This window comes from Tupaia chinensis, unplaced genomic scaffold (genome assembly GCF_000334495.1).
Source record: "Tupaia chinensis unplaced genomic scaffold, TupChi_1.0 Scaffold000231_2, whole genome shotgun sequence".
In the NCBI taxonomy this organism is placed as follows: domain Eukaryota; kingdom Metazoa; phylum Chordata; class Mammalia; order Scandentia; family Tupaiidae; genus Tupaia; species Tupaia belangeri.
In genome coordinates, this window is record NW_006159707.1 from 2,982,010 (window position 1) to 3,000,527 (window position 18,518).

The window sequence follows — 18,518 nt, forward strand, 5'->3', positions numbered from 1 at the left end:
AAAAAAAGAAAAGGAAAAAAAAAAAAGAAAATTACTCTGGGCACAAGTGTATCCATGCCCAAAATACCAGGAGGAGAATAGAGAAGGGATTGTGGCATTGCCATCCCCTCCAGGGGTTGATTTCTCATTTTTCCTCTTTCTGGCAAGTGCGTACAGCCAATGGCAAAACCTTACCCCCTCCCCTCCCCAAAAAAAAGGGTAGGGTAGAGCAGTAAAGTAAAATAATCTATGCCATTACCAGCCAGAAATGAAAGTTATGTTTACTGTCTTATCCACATACATGTCATTCTTAATAAATTCGTATCATAGTATATATTTATATAGATCATTTTTATTTTGATTTTTAAATTCGCCAGAAAGAGGAAAAGCAAAAAGGCACTGCTCCTCACCCCCACCCCCTTCCCTCCTCACCATCCGTTCTCCTCTCCTTCCCTATTCTGTTAGGATTTGGGACATGTACACAAGTCCTGTTTGTGTCTACTATGTTTTTTGTGTCCATTATGGTTTTTGTTTGTTTTGTTTTTGCCGTAGAGCATGTGCACTCACCAGAGACAGAGAAAGTAAGAAATGGCCACACAGCAATCCCTTCTTCTCTATTCTCCTCTCAGGATTTTGAGCATGCACACATACACACCTGGTGTGATTTTCGAGTCTGGAACTCCTAACTGTGGCCAGCCTTGTGGGAGTACTGCACGTCAACCACCGCTTGACTATGTGGGTTCTAGCTGCCTTCACCACCAGGCTTATAATGGAGCTGGTCCCAGACTGGTTTTTGTTACTAGTATATTATAGGCTGTGGCATAGTTTTCATGGCCTAAATTATCTTCAAAACTTTAGTTTTAAATGATTTTATATTATACCATTTCATAGCTCATAACTCATTCATTCCCTTTCTGAAGTACAATTTGTTTCCACTCTTTTACTGTCTAGAACAGTACTACAGTAAATATGTGGACATTCATTTTTTTCCCTATACTTTATTTTGTTAGATATGTCTTTTTATTTCCATGAAAATGAGAGACAGGGGAGGACTGCGGCATGAACCTTTTCCTGAGTTCTGCCAGCTAGCCAGGATCACAGAAACATGTGCCTGGTACGTACAGGTCAGCCTGGCACTGAACGCCTTACCTTGCACGTGGGTACGACATTGCTGAGGGCTGTGCTGCCGTGGCCGGCCCTCGGATGTATTCTTAAAAGTAGAAGTACTGGGGTTGGATGTTTTGATCTGAATTACCAAGTTTCCTCCCAAAAAGTTCGCCCTTTCTTCCATACCTCATCGTCATACCTCATGGGCATTTTCAATCTTGACATTGACATTTTTATATTTAAACTATATTTTTGATAAGTGATGTCTGGCATGAGATAAAGAACTTCATTAAGATACTTTTCCAGATGGCCAGCCAGTCCAAGTGCCACTTAGCGAATCAGCCAGTGGTCTGCATTATGTGTTCTTGTCAGTTTATCACACTCTCATATTTAGGTCTTATCTGCATGCTCTGTTTTCTACCACTGTACTTGAATTGCAGTTTTATCTGAGTATTTGCTAACGCAGATAGCCCTGCTCTCTTATTTCTTGGTTAGCCTCCTGCATTCCCCCTCCCCACATTAACATTAGAGCCACATTTTAACTAAAACAATCAGTGTTATTTCCATTGGAATTTAATTAAACCTATTTAAGGAGGCTTGCCATCTTTATAATTTTATAAAATTAAATGGTGTAGGGGATGGGGGGCCAGCAGGTGGCACAGTGGTTAAGGTGCTAAGCTCCCACCTACGAGTCCTGGACCTGGTGATTCGTTTTCTCTCTATCTCGCTGTCTTCCTCTGGTGAGCACACATGCCCCCTAGCAAATGATAAAATAATAATAGTAGTAAGGGTCAGCAGGTGGCATGCTGGTTAAGGTGCTAGACTCCCACATGGCTGACCACGGAGTCTTGGACCTGGTGGATTGCTTTCTCACTTTCCCCCTCCTCTCTGTCTCTCTCTGTCTAAAAGAATAATAATGATAACTTAAAAATAAGTAAATGATTCTTTTAAAAAAAAAACAGTAAATAATAAACCTAAAAAAATGAAATGGTATGTGTGTGGCCACATAAGAGATCAGAAGCAAATAACGCTGGGACCAACAGTTAGCGTAATGGCTATGTCGCTGGACTCCCACAGTCGACCACGGTTCACGTCCCGGACCCAGTGGCTTAAAACTCAACGCTGGGCATGTGTGCATGCATGCCCAAGATCCCGAGAGGAGAATGGAGGAGAAGGGATTGCGGCGTGGCCTTCTCCCCTGGGGGGGATGATTTCTTGCTTTCTGTCTCTCTGTCTGGCGAGCGCACGCGCCCTATAGCAAAAAAACCTCTTCAAAAAAAAAAAAACCAATAATGCTAAATGTTAACAGTGCTCATTTCTGGGTGGAGTTAAGGTTGTGTTTTATTTCAAATGAAGTTAAGGTTGTGTTTTATTTCATTCTTATGACATCCTGTATTTCTTGTAGTGTTTGTGTGTTATTTTTACAAAATCGTATCTCCCATGAAGAAAATGCTGTAATTTTTTTTAAGTCTGTATTGTGCTCAGATGGTCAGGTGGCAGAGGTCGGTTTGGAGGGTCAGGTCATAGGAGTCCCACTATAGGGCGTGAGGACTTGGATGATGATGGTGCAGAAGGGTTAAGTCCAAAGAGGTGTTCTGCTCCGGGTTCGTGTGCGTGCGTACCCAAGAGGAGAATGGAGGAGAAGATTGCGGCATGGCCATCCCCCATGGGGGGTGATTTCTCTCTTTCTGTCTCTCTGTCTCTCTTTCTGGCGAGCGCATGCACCCTATAGCAAAACACCCCTGCCCCCCCCCCAAAAAAAAAAAAAAGAACCAAAGAGGTGTTCTAAATAGGGAAGCAACAGCATTTGGTGAAAGCATACACCTTTCTCAAGCCTGGCTCCCAGGGGAATTTGTCAGGGAGTTTGTGGTGGTGCTGACCTTTCACTTGGGTCTCTCTCTACCAGGCAGCTTGCCGCCTCTTATCGTGTATGACCGGAATGGATTCAGGATTCTACTCCACTTCTCCCAGACTGGGGCCCCTGGCCACCCAGAGGTGCAGGTGTTGCTGTTGACCATGATGAGCACTGCCACCCAGCCTGTCTGGGACATCATGTTTCAAGTGGCTGTGCCAAAGGTAGGTCATCTGCTGGCTAGCTCTTTTGAATTTTTCAGTAGTAACTATCATTTTTGAGTACCAGGTCCATCCATTAGGTATATGGAATAGAGTCATAACTCAAACTAGTTTAATGCAAATTAGCAATTTTATTGATTCCCCGACTTCAGATATGAGAAGTAGATCCAGGCGGGGTCTTCTTTTTTTTGGGGGGGGGCAGTTTGGGTGGCAGATTTTTGCTATAGGGCATGCACACTTGCCAGAGAGAGAGAGACAGGAGACAGAAAGCAAGAAATTACTCCTTGGGGGGATGGCCACACTGCAGTCTCTTTTCCTCCATTCTCTCGGGATCGTGGACATGCACCCAGCATCAGTTTTAAGCTGCTGGGTCTAGGACTCAAACCATGGTTGACTCTGTGGGAGCCCAGCAACATAACCATTACGCCATCTGCTGGTCCCCTGGTAAGGTCTTAACAGATTCCTCAAGAATCTGTCTTAGGTCACCTAGGTGGCATAGTGGTTAAGGTAGCTGAATCTCATGTGACTAACTGCATGATTTGAATCCCTGACCTGGAGGTGACAAATACACTGGGTGCATGTGCCCAAAATCCTGAAAGGAGGGAGAAGAGGAGAAGGGATTGTAGGGAAGTCGCTTTTCACTTTTCTCCCTCTCCAGCAAATATTTTCTCTATAGTAAATTTAAAAGAAAAAAAAAATGTGTATGTCTTTTGGTCTCTTAACTCTGCTTTTCTCTTTGGGGCTCTTCTGAAAGTTTCTTCACAAGGCAGGAAAGTGGCTGCCAGCAGCTCCATGGTTACTTAAGTCCTTAACCCTTTATCTCAGTGGGGGAGGGGAAACTCATCTGGCATGAGGCACACAGATTACCCAGAAAAGGGCTCATATTGGCCTTGTTGATGTTACTTGCTCATCTTGTGTCCAGGGATATTAGCTGCCTAACCAATTTGGAATACTTAGTTCACCCCATTTTAAGAAGTAGGGCCCTACTGATTAACCACATTCACAGGGGAAAAGAATGTCCCTACAGAGAAAAAATAAAGACACGCATTCTTTAATCCTCATGGTAGTCTTGGGTGTGTGTATTGTTACTTGTAGTGTATAAATGATTAACTCAAAGCTCACAAGTTAAATATGTTGCTCAACATCACAGCTGGTGAGAGACAGAGTTAGAATTCAGCCATGATGTGTCTAGCTCTCTCAGATGCCAATCAGTGACCACACAACCTTCAGATATATTCTGTGTGTGGAAGGAAAGGCCTTTTGGATCCTTTCTTTAGTTAGTAGGACCCATGTGCTTGGGCTTCTGTAGGTGTCATGGGATACCATGTTTTATGGGAAACCTGTTCTCACTTGGGTGAGGGGTGGAGGACAAGCTCCTGTCACCCAGTCTTGTTCATTGAAGCCAGTTTGTTAGGAATGAGTTACATGTTGTTTTGTTTCCCTTGGTAGTCGATGAGAGTGAAGCTGCAGCCAGCATCCAGCTCTAAGCTTCCCGCATTCAGTCCTTTGATGCCTCCAGCTGTGATATCTCAGATGCTGCTGCTTGACAATCCACACAAAGTACGTTCCGGCTTCATTGGTAGCAGGGAAATGGGGACCTCTGCACCATAGGGAGGGAACCTCGTGGGTGAAGAGAGGCATATTGAGGTGTTGCACTAAGATTTCTGACTTGGTGGAGGGAGGATGTGGGAGCTGGGGTGGAATACCCCTTGCTAGAATCTGATTTCTTTTGGGCTTATTGAAAGACAATCTGATGGCTGATCATAGCGGAGAACCAGCTGAATGAGGGACATACGTACTCTCTCCCTTATGGCATAGAGCCCTCTGAAAGGGTGAAGCCTCTCTTCCTTAGTTGGCCTCTGACTTACAGTCCATCTCAGGACCACTGAAGTGTGGAAGGGCTCCCAGGATGTGTGCCTGGTTCCCTTTGTGTGTGTAGTCCCCAAGAGACTAGACCAGCATGTTCATATCATACAGTTCAAAGCCCTCACTTGGGACCTACTGCTTTTTAGTGACTACAGAGGGGGAGGAGGAGAAGGTGGGGTGTGAAGGCTATTACTGTGGTCTGGCTTCTGTGTTGCTCCCCACTAACGTAACATCTTATGTCTCTTATGTCCCAGGAACCTATCCGGTTACGCTATAAGCTGACGTTCAACCAGGGGGGACAGCCTTTCAGTGAAGTAGGAGAAGTGAAAGACTTCCCAGACCTGGCCGTCTTGGGTACAGTGTAACTTCTCCCAGGATGGACACTTCAGTTCCAGCTTAGGCCAATGTTACTTTATGCTGTCTAGACAGGACTAGTCACATGGTTTAGTGCACAGTGCCAAGGGTTTTATCCCTACATCAGGCTCTGGAACCAGCCTCTGACTTATTCTGCAGCTACTTGTGAGTGTGCTTGTATGTTGGCTTGGGGGAGGGTAAAGCAAGGCCTGGGTGTGGGCAGTGTGGAGACGCCAGAGCATTTCTGATGACCATCTCTGCTATAATCGTATGTTTCTATATGTTGGTGGATACCAGTGTCCCTGCCTCAGGTAGGGGGTTTTATAAGCCAAAGTTGTTTTGTTTTGTTTTGTTTTCATGTATTGTTACCTTTTCATCCATCCACTCTGTGCCTTGTCAGCCTTTGAAAGTCTCAGTTGCTCCCAGGCTGCTGTTCTCAGGGACCTTAAAAGGGACCTGGTTGGTCTTGGGGCAGAGAGTATCTTCTGGGGTACTCTCTTCCAAGAAAGACCTTGTCTCCATTTTCATTAGAGAATGCTGCTTGAATGTGTTCAGGAAATCTTCTAAATGGAATGCTTCTTGTACTGTTTCCAGGCAAGGGGCTGCTATGAGACCAGAGGACCACGCTTAGTGGGCCAGTCATGTCCTTCACCACTGTGCCTTAGAACCGCCCTTAGATGGCCCCTCAGGGGCAGAGGGTAAAACAGGTCTCAGGCCTTCTTTGGGCCTCACTTTCCATGGGTTGGGCAGCCTGTCTGGGCCCTTACTCAGGACCCTCATCTCCATCCTCATTCTCTTTCTCCACAGCATTTGCTCAGAGCTCTTTGAGCGTGACCCATGTTATTATCAGCTAGAGCTAACAGGCCCGCCTTTTCCTGTTGACTTGACAATCCCAGGTGGAGACCTGTGATGTACGTAGGTCTGGAAAGAGCATAGTGGTCCTTCATGTGCTGACTAAATGTAGAAGGTCATTGAATAAATACCATGCACAAACATACTTTATGGAGTGTTGAGTAAGTAGGAGATGCAAAGCCAATTGCATTTAGCGGTGTTAGGCCTAAAGGGAGCTGTCTTCTACTGAAAAGTAAAAAACTTGAAGGATGCAACTGTTTCCATGAGGAAGAGATACTCTGGCTATCTGAGGACAGCTGGAGAGGAGAGGTAGATATTTGTTACTTTTATAATCTGAAGAGAAAAATTGAGGCTTATATCCAATCAGTACTTTGTGAGGACCTGCTTGTGGTAGGAACCCTGTACAATTAGCAAGTCCTGCTTGGCCTGATCGGTGGGAGATGGAACGTGAGCCTGGCTGAATTGCCTCATGAAGGCTTTGAAGTCCATGCCGCCAGCCTCTGGGCGGGAGACTACCTCGGGAACTGCAAGCCTCTATTTTGAGCCCTTAATCACAAGCTCTGATATTTTTACAGTCTCATCTTTGATTTCAACCTATAGTTGGAAATCTAAACACTAACTGGTGGGATGAGAACCGTAAAAGATCAAGGTCTACTAAATTTCAAACAAATGTGAGAACTCATAAAACAAATGATGGGAAGATTTCTTCACGTGGTATAATTCACGTAAGGCTGAATTTCATCTAAAATGACCTCATGCTCAAGTGTTCTACATAGCTTTTTAGGCCCTACAGCTGTCACATAGTCTTCAGTGACCATGCCTACCTGTGAAGAGCTCTCATTGAAATGGGTGAACGAGACTTTCACATGACATGGCAGGGCCACCCTTATGACATGGTGGTTAAGGCGACTGGATATTCTAGTCAGGACCTGGTGGCTTGGAAAACACTGTGTGTGCGTGCCCAGGATCCCAAAGGGAGGGAGAAATGGAGAAGGGATTGTGGCATGACCATCCTTTATATGGGTGCTCTCTCACTTTTGCTCTCATTCTATCTGACCTCATGCTCAAGTGTTCTACATAGCTTTTTAGGCCCTACAGCTGTCACATAGTCTTCAGTGACCATGCCTACCTGTGAAGAGCTCTCATTGAAATGGGTGAACGAGACTTACACATGACATGGCAGGGCCACCCTTATGACATGGTGGTTAAGGTGACTGGATATTCTAGTCAGGACCTGGTGGCTTGGAAAACACACTGTGTGTGCGTGCCCAGGATCCCAAAGGGAGGGAGAAATGGAGAAGGGATTGTGGCATGACCATCCCTTATATGGGTGCTCTCTCACTTTTGCTCTCATTCTATCCATCAAGTGCATATGCCCTATAACAAATTTAGAAGAGCTCTTGTCAAAGGTTTTCAAAGGTGGACTCGTGTGTGAACCTGCATGTTCTTCTGTGTTCTGAGATACTCCACTGGTCCTCTCCTTAGGTGGAGTTGGATAGGAGATGGATAGCAGAAAGGCAGGTGTCTGAAAGTGGCCCTGGTGATGTCATCAGTGCCTTTTAATTGCCGAATTTAGTGACCTGAGCCCAGCCCTTTTCCTTTCATTCTCTGAGTGAGTACTTGTTGACCAGCTACCGAGCCAAGCACTGCTGTAGGCACTGCAGATGCGGCAGTGACAACAGGCCCTGCCCTGTGGGTCTGCTCTTCCTCTGGGGAGAGTTTGTCATGGGTCCGCTAAAAATTCATCACTGATGGCTGGTGTTTCTCCCTAGTCTGAACTCTCCTGTTCACTCTTACCTCTGACCATTCCTCTCTGGAGAGAAGTCTTCAAATACGGTTTCTCGCCAGGGTCTAATCCTTAGACCGTTTCTATATCTACACAGACCTGGCAGTCAAGTCCTCAAACCTCTCGATGGATCTTGGACCTCTTATCTCGAGCTTTCACCCCTTGCTGACATCAGATAGATTTCAGACAAAGGCTCCAAACTGCTCCAAACTCCACTATTGCTTCAAACTGCTAAATGCTTGGAGCCCATCTTTCTGTCCCCTTCCCCCTACTTCCTCTTTTTCGTGAAAGCACCCAAGACTAGCAGATCCTTAGTACCTGCTTGCTTCACGTGCATCACCCAGTAGTTTTGTGTCATGTCTGTCTGCTGAATGCTTCATGTCGCCCCCCCCTGCATTCACGTTGCTACTGCCCTCATTTGAGCATTATCTTTTGTTTTTGACAGGGCCGTAGCCTGCCTCCCAAGTATGAAGAATCTTCATACTTGCCACCACCAGAATTCTCTAGCAAACTTGAGTACTTGATCTGCTGAAAAGTTTCACAGTGGCTTCCTAATACCAAAATGTCATGGGGTCACATTGAAATAGCTTTTGCTGGCATTCCTGTAGCGCCCTTCTGTAACTTTGCTCCTGCCCTTTCTGGTCCGCTGAGAAGAGAGCACCCTACCACAGCCACAGTAAGAGCCTTTCAAGTCTGATAGTGCCGTATTTATCCTTTCAGCTCCCTATGCAGCTAACTGCACTCCCCATGTCTCTTCAGACTGGTCTAAAATACTACCGTAGAGCCACTCTGAACAGAAATGGGTAATGAAGATCGTAAATGAAAACAGGATAAGTGACAACCAAAACAAAGTCTAGGAGATGATATGAATGAAGATAGTAAACCTTAAAAATAGAAAGCAAAGGCAGCATGCTAGAATAAAAATAGTGCTTGAGTACTGTGGCATTAGTCCCAAGTGTTTTTCATATATCTAAGACCAAAGGATGCTTATGCAGCCACAAGAGTGTAAAATTCTCTCAGGAGCATTGTGGGTGTATTTTTGTTTGTTTTTAATCTAAGAAGGTCGGGCTGACCCCCTGGTTGCAGCAGTTTGACGCAGTACACGGCCAGATCCCACATGGCCAACTGCAGTTTGAATCTTGTCCTCAGCAGCTTGGAAAACATGCAGGTGTGTGTGTGTGTGTGTGTGTGTGTGTGTGTGTGTGTGTGTGTATGCACCCAAATTCCTGATAGGATAAAGAAATGGAGAGGGGATTGTAACATGATCGTGCCCCATTGGAGGGTTTCAGCTTGCTCTCTGGCGAGAGCACACACCTCCTAGCAAAGAGAGAAAAGGCAGTAGGAGTCCTGAAATGCTTGCTATGGTTTTATTTTTTAACAAGTGCAGCCTGATGTGTTTCACCTGTAAGGATGTAGAGCCTGGTAGGACAAGTAGGCGGTGTCCTCAGATAATGTAAGCTAAGCCTTTTGTACAGTTGAGGCACCTAAGGTCCAGATTGGTTATCACATACTTAAACTGGAATGAAAGAAATTGGGGCTCTTATTCCTCTTGTCTAATACATTGCAAATTATACCATGCTTGTTCTGAGTAAGCTTGCATTTGAAAGGTGTATTCTCCTTTGACTTATTCTTGAGGAAAATATATACTTCGTCCCATTTCTGGAAGTAACATTTTTTTCAGAGATTTTTTGCTATAGGGTACATGCTCTCACTGGAAAGACAGAAAGCAAGAAATCACCCCATGGGGGGATGCCTGTGCCGCAATTTCTTCTCCTCCATTCTCCTCTCAGTATCTTGGGCATGCCCCCTTTGCATGAGTTTCAAGCCGTCAGGTCCAGGACTCGAACTAAAGTCAACTACATGGGAATCCAGTGATATAACCATTACACCATCTGCTGGTCCTGATAATATTCTAGTTTTAAAAGTTTAAATAATGCAGAGTCACAAGCCCCAGATACACAGGCTTTTTACAGTTCTAAGTCTGAAGGCCCAACAATTTGAAATTATTAGATCAACCCATATGACTTGGGACAAGTAATTCTCTCTAGATTCATCCATTATGTGGATAATAAAAGCATCTACCTCATAGGATTACTTTGGGAATTAAATGAGCACAAAACATGAAGTAACTACAGAACCACATGAATAATCAGTCTTAGCTATTTGCTGTTAGTCTGTCCACCTAGTTTCTAGTCCATAAGACTAACTGAATTTTATCTCACAAAACAAAGTGTGTATAATTTTGGTTAGACTCAAGCTGGTACTAAGTAAATGTCGAGGATAGGATGATAAGTAGTAATTGGAAACCACTGTTAAAATTTTGCTACAAGGTGTGTGTGTTTGCTAGAGAGATGATGGGGGTGCAGGTAAAAGTGAGTAAGAAATCACCCACTGGGAGGAAGACCATGCCACAAGCCTTTTCCACTCCTCGGGATTTTGTACACACACCTGGCGTGTTTTTAAGTTGTCAGGTCTATGACTGTAACTGCTCAGTTGGCCACGTGGGATCCGGTGCCCTTACCACCCCACCACCTGCTTGACCCCATATAAACCACTCTAAAAGCTAGCCACTAACGAATTCTAGCCACTTCGAAATTACACTTCTAGCTCTAGTCAAAAGCATACATCAATGACATAACATTTAGAGACTAGGTATGAGCATACTTCCTTTGAAAACACTTATTCAGTTAGTAATTTTTACTTTTTTTTTTTTTTTGGAGAGGTTTTCGCTATAGGGCGCGTGCGCTCGCCAGACAGACAGAGTGAGACATAGAGACAGAAAGCGAGAAATCACCCCCCAGGGGGGATGGTCACGCCGCAATTCCTTCTCTTCCATTCTCCTTTCGGGATCTTAGGCACGTGCGCACATGCGCCTGGCGTGAGTTTTAAGCCACTGGGTCTGGGACACGAACCGCGGTCGACTACGTGGGAGTCCAGCGACATAGCCATTATGCTAACTGCTGGTTCCCCAGTTAGTAATTTTGTAAACAAGGTATGCATTCTAAAATTTGTAACCCTGGTGCCAAAATTGAACACAGTTCAAAGAATTTGGTTTTTGGGGGCAGCAGGTGGTGTGGTGGTTAAGGGCACTGGACTCCCACATGGCCGACTATAGTTTGAGTCCCGGACCTGGCAGCTTGCTTTCTCATTTTCCCTATCTCTGTCTGTCCCTCTCTCACTCTGTCTCTCTCTGGTCAAATTAAAATAAATAACGTTAAATAAAATAATTCTTAAAAAAAAAATTTGTTTAATTGTAGGCAAAATAGCAAAAAGTCTTAGCTCAAATATTGGCTATAAAGCTCGTGACATATTGAAAGAATACACTGCAAAATCATTTTCTGGAAGTGCAGTTAGCCACATTAGTAGCTATAAACATTTGATTACTTCAGTAGATGTAGAAAAGGCATTTTACATTGTTTCTAATAAGTGTTTAGTAAGAGACTACTGCAGTGGCCTACATGAAGGTTTAGTGTGTGAAAGTAAGGACAAGGTGATCTCAAAGTCAGCTGCGCTATGGCTTCGTGCACTGGATGCTGCTTGGCAGGTTGAGGCCACGTGGGAGACCTGGGTTTGATGTTCACCCACCTGGTACAGGTATGTAGTCCCAGCTGGGGACTCCAAGGCAGGAGGATCTCGGCCCAGAGAGACAACACAGAAACCATACACACTGACACAAAGTCATGGAGACCCAGACTAGCCAACTAGCCCTTAAGTCATCACCCAAGGATATGCTCTTCAACATCTTGTTACCAGATAATGGCTTTAACTCCTAACATATCTGTATTGTAAGTCACAGGAAGGAAGGGGAGGAAGGAGAAAGGGAAAACGCCAACATTATTAAGGTTTCCTGGAAGGGTTGCATCCTGTCCTGTTGAGATGCATGACCACACCTACATGCAAAGACGAGAAAATCATGTGCACTATTGCACGCGGTGCCATACCTCATAAGGTCGGCCTTCGGTTACAAAGGAGATTTATCATAGTGGTAAGTTAGCTTCTGCCGTAAGTTGGATCACTCCACTGGGGAAGAAAGTTGCCCTTGAACTGTTACTACACGAAGAAAGCAATTGATGGGTCTGTATCATATGACCCAACTTTTAAAACCAAACAGCCCACTCAAGATACTTGTGTGCACATATAACACTGGTCATCTTTGGATCACAGATTATGAATTACCTTTACCTTTTATCCACATTTTCTAAATGTTTACACTTTATTCATGATTGTGCTCATGAGAGAAGCACCCCCAATACAGTCTTGCACACTAATCTCCTCAGCCCTACTGCTTGTCAAGACTTGGGCTGCCCACACATGTACCCAGTGTATTTTTCCTGCTGCCCCAGGGATCCAAGCCCTTGGTTGGCATGTGGTTTCCAACATTGCAATTCAGTTTGCTACTGATTCTGCTACCCAGACCCAGTGGCTGAAAAATACACCGGGTGCATGTGTGTGCATGGCCAAAATCCCAAAGGGAGGAAGAAATGGAGAAGGGATTGCATGTGACCATTCCCCACTGGGGAAAAAGGGGTTGGTGCTTTCTCCTCCTGTCTTCCCCCCTTCCTCCTTTTTCTTCTCTCTCTCTCTCTCTCTCTCTCTCTCTCTGGCAAGCACATGCACCCTCTGGCAAAAATAAAAACCTGGGGGCTGGCAGATGGCATGGTTAACGGTGCTGGACTCCCACATGGCTGATGGGATCAAGACATGGACCTGGGGGGGCACACTCTTGCTCTCTCCCTCCCTCCCTCCCTCCCTCCCTCTCTTGTCAAATTAAATTCTTTTTAAAAAACATAAAAACCTGGTGACCAGGTTTCTTGGTGATTAGGGTGCTGGACTTCCACATGGGTGGCTGCAGTTTGAGTCCTGTACCTGGTGGCTTGTTCTCACTTTCTCTCTGGTGGGTACACAGGCCCTATAGCAAATTTTAAAAGTAGTAAGGCAACCTATTTTCTGGGACACCTCCCTTTTTCTTGGAGCTGTTTTTTCCTTCCCTCTCCTTCAATAAACTCTTTCTCCCCTCTATCTGTGTCTAATTCTTCCTGAGTGTGAGACTAGAATCCGTGCCCCACTGGGAGTGCTGGACCGATCACTCCTGTATCCCCGCCTTCCTGCATCACCATCACTGCACAGAGAGTGCCTAGTCAGGGTCTGAGTGCCTTAATACGAAAAGAAAGCTGGATCACTGCGTGTCTGAGGAAGGCCTCAAGATATGCAGCGATCAGAAGAAAGGGAAGTCAAGAGGAACAGCAAGATGAAGTAGCAGAAGAAAACATTTTAAACTCATACAAAACAGAAGAAAAAGATTGTCTTACCTGATAATATGTCCATGGAAATGAGCGTAGGATTTTACAATAAGAAAACGAGGGGGGAAAGAAGTTGGAGGGCACCATTGCACGACACTGGAGCGGTGTGAAAGGCCCAGGTTCAGATCCTGGGTGTGCCTGTACAGGCCTGTGATCTGGGCTGGCTAGGAGACTAGGGGAAGGGTAGCAGCATAACTCTGTCCGGATCCCTGTCTCACATGAAAGAAACTTAAAAGGCAAATAAGGGACCAGATGGTTTAATGGTTACATTGCTGGTCTCACATGGGTGACCGCAGTTTGAGTCCTGGACCCAGCGGCTTGAAACTCATTCCAGGTGTGTATGTGCATGCCCAAAATCCTGAGAGGAGAAGGGATTGTGGTGTGGCCATCCCCCTTGGGGGATGATTTCTCATTTTCTCTTACCTCTCCGGCGAGCACATGCTCCCTATAGCAAAATCTATTAAAAAAAAAAAATCTGTTAGGGGATCAGCATTTATCAAATACTTGACTTAATACTACTTCACAAACTCAGAAAATAGATTGCTTCCCAATTTATTCTATGAGACCAGTATTATTAACCTTATACCAAACCAAAGACATCACAGAAACAAAACTGCAGACAGAGATCCCTCATCGAAACAGAAGTCCTCAACCACATATTGGCAGAGCAAATCTAGTAACATAAAATCATCACATGCCATGGCCAAGTAGAATTAGTCCCAGAATGCAAGACTGGCTTAGCATCTTAAAATCAGTTGTTACAATATAGCATATCAATAAAATAAGCCGTGTTACCTCGACAAATACAGGAAGAAAGCAATCTAGCATCGCAAAGCTTCAACAAACTAGAAATAGAAGGACAATTGGCTTGAGAAAGGGTATCTGAGAAACTAACAGCTAGCACCATGGTTAGTTAATGAAGAATGAACGTAAAAGACATGCTTAAGATCTGGAACAAAGCAAGGATGTCTGCTTCTGCCACTTCTGGTCAGCACTGAACTGAATTTTGTTTTTGTTTTTGAGAGGTTTCTGATACAGGGCGCATGAGCTCGCCAGGATCAGCACTGAACTGAATTTTGTTTTTGTTTTTTGAGAGGTTTCTGATACAGGGTGCATGAGCTCGCCAGGAGAGAGACAGAGAAAGTGAGAAATCTCCTCCCCCCCCCGCTGGGGGGGGGAAGGAATGGCTGCACCACAATCCCTTCTCCATTCTCGGGATCTTGGGCACAACACGTGCTCGGCCTGAGTGTAAGCCACCGGGTCTGGGACTCGAACTGCAGGCGGCTACATGGGAGTTGAGCGACATAGCCATTATACTAACTGCTGGTCCCAGCACTGAACTGAAGATTCTCAACAGTGCAATTAGACAAAAGGAAGGAACTGGAAGGGAAAAGTGGATTTACATATGGCATGATTATGTATGTCAACAAATTAGGGAACACAAGTATGCATGCATGCACACAAATATTAGAACTAATACAGTGTCGAAGCATGTTTTATTTTTAGAGATCACAGGAGAGAGAGAGAGGGAAAGGCAGTCACCCCCCAGAGGAGATTGCCACACCGCAATCTCTTCTCCATTCTCCTGGGATCTTGGGGGCACTCACACACACATGCCCAGAGTGTTTCAAGCCATCAGGTCCAAGACTAGAACTGTAAAAAAAAATAATAATTTGTATTTCTGTATCAAGAAACAATATTAAAACTAGGAAAATTCTGTATTTACAGTAGCATTAAAAGGAACACATGGCTCAAGTCCCAGACCCAGCAGCTTGAAAAATATTGGGCACGTGTGTGTGCCCAAAATCCTGAGAGGAGAATGGAGGAGAGGGGAATTTTGTGTGGCTGTCACCCCTGTGGGGGGTACTTTCTCACTTACTGTCTCCTTCCACTGAGTGCACATGTCCTATAGCAAATTATATTTTTAAAAAGTTATATACAGAATATGCAAAGAACGTTGACAACTCAATCATGAAAATGGTGCGTTGAAAATGGGCAAAAGGTTTGAATAGATATTTCAGAGAAAAGAGTGACTGTTGAGGACATGAAGAGGTGTTCACCATTAAGTATTAGGGAAATGCAAATTAAAGCAGCATTGGCTTGAAACCAAATACCAAATATTGGTGAGGCTAGAAAAACTGGAACTCTCAAACACTGTTGATGGTAATGTGAAAATGGTACAGGCGCTCTGGAAAAGTTTGGTAGTTTTTAAAAAGTTAAACATAAATTTACCTTACAACCTGGCAGCAACAATGTGTCCACACTAAGATGCGTGTGTAAACATTCACAGCTTTACCCATGACCCTAAACTAGGAATAATGCTGATAAAGGATAAAATGTTAAAATGTTCACAAAGGGACAGCAGATGGCGTAGTGGTTACATCGCTGGACTCCCACTTGGAAGTTTGACCAGTTTGAGTCCCTGACCTGGTGGCTTCAAACTCATATCAGGTGCATGTGCATGCGTGCCCAAAATCCCGGGAGGAGAACGGAAGAGAAGGGATTGTGGCTTGGCTGTCCACTTGGGGGATGATTTCTCGTTGTCTTTCCATTGAGCACACACACCCTATAGCAAAAATCTTAAAAAAAAAAAATTAACATTTTTGTTTTTGGAGAGATTTTAACATATATTAACATGTATTAATATATCATATACTTACAATGGAATAGTTCTTCGCACCATGAAGGTACAAATTACTGATACATGGTACACTATACATGATACATTAGAAGGCCTAAAAAACATGCTAAGTGAAATAATTCTTAAAACAAACAAAAAAGACCCTATATTCTGGACTAGCAGGTGGCCTGGTGGTTCGGATACTGGATTGCCATGTGGCTGACTGCGGTTTGATTCCTGGACCTGGCAGCTCGCTTTTTCAATTTCTACTGTGAGAGTGTATCCCTATAGCAAATTAAAAGATAAAATCTTTAGAGAAAAAAGACTACATGCAGTATGATGTCACGTATCTGAAAAGGCAAAATTATAAAGCTAAAAAGCAGTGGTTTCCTAGGTCTGGGGTGGGAGCAGAGACTAAATACTAATGGGAAGGAAGGAAAAAAAAATTAACATTTTTGTTTTTGGAGAGATTTTAACATATATTAACATGTATTAATATATCATATACTTACAATGGAATAGTTCTTCGCACCATGAAGGTACAAATTACTGATACATGGTACACTATACATGATACATTAGAAGGCCTAAAAAACATGCTAAGTGAAATAATTCTTAAAACAAACAAAAAAGACCCTATATTCTGGACTAGCAGGTGGCCTGGTGGTTCGGATACTGGATTGCCATGTGGCTGACTGCGGTTTGATTCCTGGACCTGGCAGCTCGCTTTTTCAATTTCTACTGTGAGAGTGTATCCCTATAGCAAATTAAAAGATAAAATCTTTAGAGAAAAAAGACTACATGCAGTATGATGTCACGTATCTGAAAAGGCAAAATTATAAAGCTAAAAAGCAGTGGTTTCCTAGGTCTGGGGTGGGAGCAGAGACTAAATACTAATGGGAAGGAAGGAACATTTTTTAGCTGACAGAAATGTTCTTTTGGAGATAGCACAATCTCTAAATTTACTAAAAATAATTTAATTGTATAGTTACAATTATTTTTATGTCTCGTACATTACTCATCAATAAAACTGTTCTGAAAAACTGAGCTTATTGGGGAGGATCATATTGTAGAGGCACCTAAAGCTTCTTTATCAATTTGCTCCACCAAGGGTAGTATACTAGTTTTCCTAATTTGTGGATCTAGGTCTTGGAGAGTTGCCATGTACTTAGAGTATACCCGGGGAGAATGGAAAAAGCGCAAAACCATTCACGAGTGTACATAAAGGATTGAAACAACTTTGCTTTTTCTGACCCAGGAAGCCCCCCAGGTCGTCTTTGAGTTCTGGCGTTGTTTCTTCCAAGCCAGAAAAAACAGTAGGTGCAGCGGCTGAGTTCCAGCGTGGTGGTCGGGAACGAATGGGACGGTGTGGCTCGCGCGATGTGCGCCGTGCTGGAAGCGGGGTAGGTCGAGGCCAGATCGCGGAGCTTCGCCTGCTCCCTTCAGGACAGCAGTGAAGAGGGCAGGTCCAGACGCCAGTTCGCCGAGTTGGAGCACCACTTGTACCTGGTGTGGCTGCGCCAGTTATTAACTGCCCCAGTTCTTCAGTTCTTATCTATACACTGGGGAGAAAACTACTAGAATTATGAGGATTAAGTGTGCCAATATGGGTAAGGGCTTTACAGTAAACGCACAGTTCAGTGCTCGGCAAACATTAGAGGCTGGGAGTTCCTGCCGGAAGCTCCCGTTTCTCCTGCCTCCAGCTCACCCAAGCGTCCGGACCTCGGCAGTCACTATGGTAACAGCCACCTACTTCCGGGAGAGGTACGGCGTGCGGCGAGGGTCATTCCCAGCCGTAGCTTGCGCGAACGGACTGAGGAGTGGCGACAGGCAAGTGACACTCCTGGAGGTTTCATAGTGCCGCCTCCGAGGCCAGCCCCGGTGCTCCGCAGGGTCGTCGCTTCTGCGTTCTTGGTGCTGCCCAGAGCCAGCGCTTAAGACCTGGAGGCCAGGCCCGAGGCGGTGCCGCCATGGACTTCTCCAAGTTCCTGGCTGAGGACTTCGACGTGAAGGAGTGGATCAACGCGGCGTTCAGGGCTGGCCCCAAGGAGGCGGCGGCCGGGAAGGCGGACGGCCACGCGGCCACCCTGGTGATGAAGCTGCAGCTGTTTATCCAGGAAGTGAACCACGCCGTGGAGGGTGAGGCCCTCCCCGACGCCGGCTGGGCCGAAGTCCCCAGCCCGGCCTGGGGCGCCCGGTGGAGCACGCAGTGGGCAGGGACCCAGATCAGTGTCCCACCTGGTGGGAAAGTGGGCCCTGCCGTCCTGATCTCATCAGCGGGAGGCTGCTGGGGGCTGGGCTGACTTGAACCCCTGTTAGGTGTGGATGTGGGTTTTCAACCTCTGGAGGTGCCCTGCTTTTGATAGTAAAGCAAGTGAAATCATGAATTTTGAGAGTATTAAACAATAGTCGACTTATCCTCGTATTTGGCAGAAACATCCTAAAGGTGTAGGGGAATGATACCAATCTGGGAAACCTAGCTGAGGAACCGGGCTGGCCCAGATGGAGACTTTAACCATTTTAAACCATAGCTATTTATTAAAAAAAAAAAAAAAAAAAAAAAAAAAAAGCAAGTAACTAT

The 18,518-nt window shown here is 44.9% G+C and overlaps 2 protein-coding genes across 6 annotated transcripts in view; both read left to right on the forward strand.

Moving 5' to 3' along the window:
* Positions 1-9,221, forward strand: part of GGA2 (golgi associated, gamma adaptin ear containing, ARF binding protein 2) — a 49,204-nt gene extending 39,983 nt beyond the window's left edge. For 2 of the 4 annotated variants that reach the window (XM_014587740.2, XM_006148308.3), the window contains 3 exons: positions 2,993-3,162; positions 4,609-4,719; positions 5,280-6,377. In XM_014587740.2, coding sequence (XP_014443226.1) covers positions 2,993-3,162; positions 4,609-4,719; positions 5,280-5,390 — 392 coding nt within the window. In that variant the 3' untranslated portion in view covers positions 5,391-6,377. Of the gene's footprint in view, positions 1-2,992; positions 3,163-4,608; positions 4,720-5,279; positions 6,378-8,462 lie in introns of those variants that run through there. The other 2 variants (XR_003549366.1, XM_027771802.1) reach the window with 2 other exon arrangements.
* Positions 9,222-17,710: 8,489 nt separating this feature from the next.
* The window catches only part of COG7 (component of oligomeric golgi complex 7), a 92,456-nt gene continuing 91,648 nt past the window's right edge, over positions 17,711-18,518 (forward strand). Inside the window, exon 1 of one of the 2 annotated variants that reach the window (XM_014587741.2) lies at positions 17,711-18,076. In XM_014587741.2, coding sequence (XP_014443227.1) covers positions 17,908-18,076 — 169 coding nt within the window. In that variant the 5' untranslated portion in view covers positions 17,711-17,907. The remainder of the gene's footprint in view (positions 18,077-18,518) is intronic. The other variant, XM_006148310.3, reaches the window with a different exon arrangement.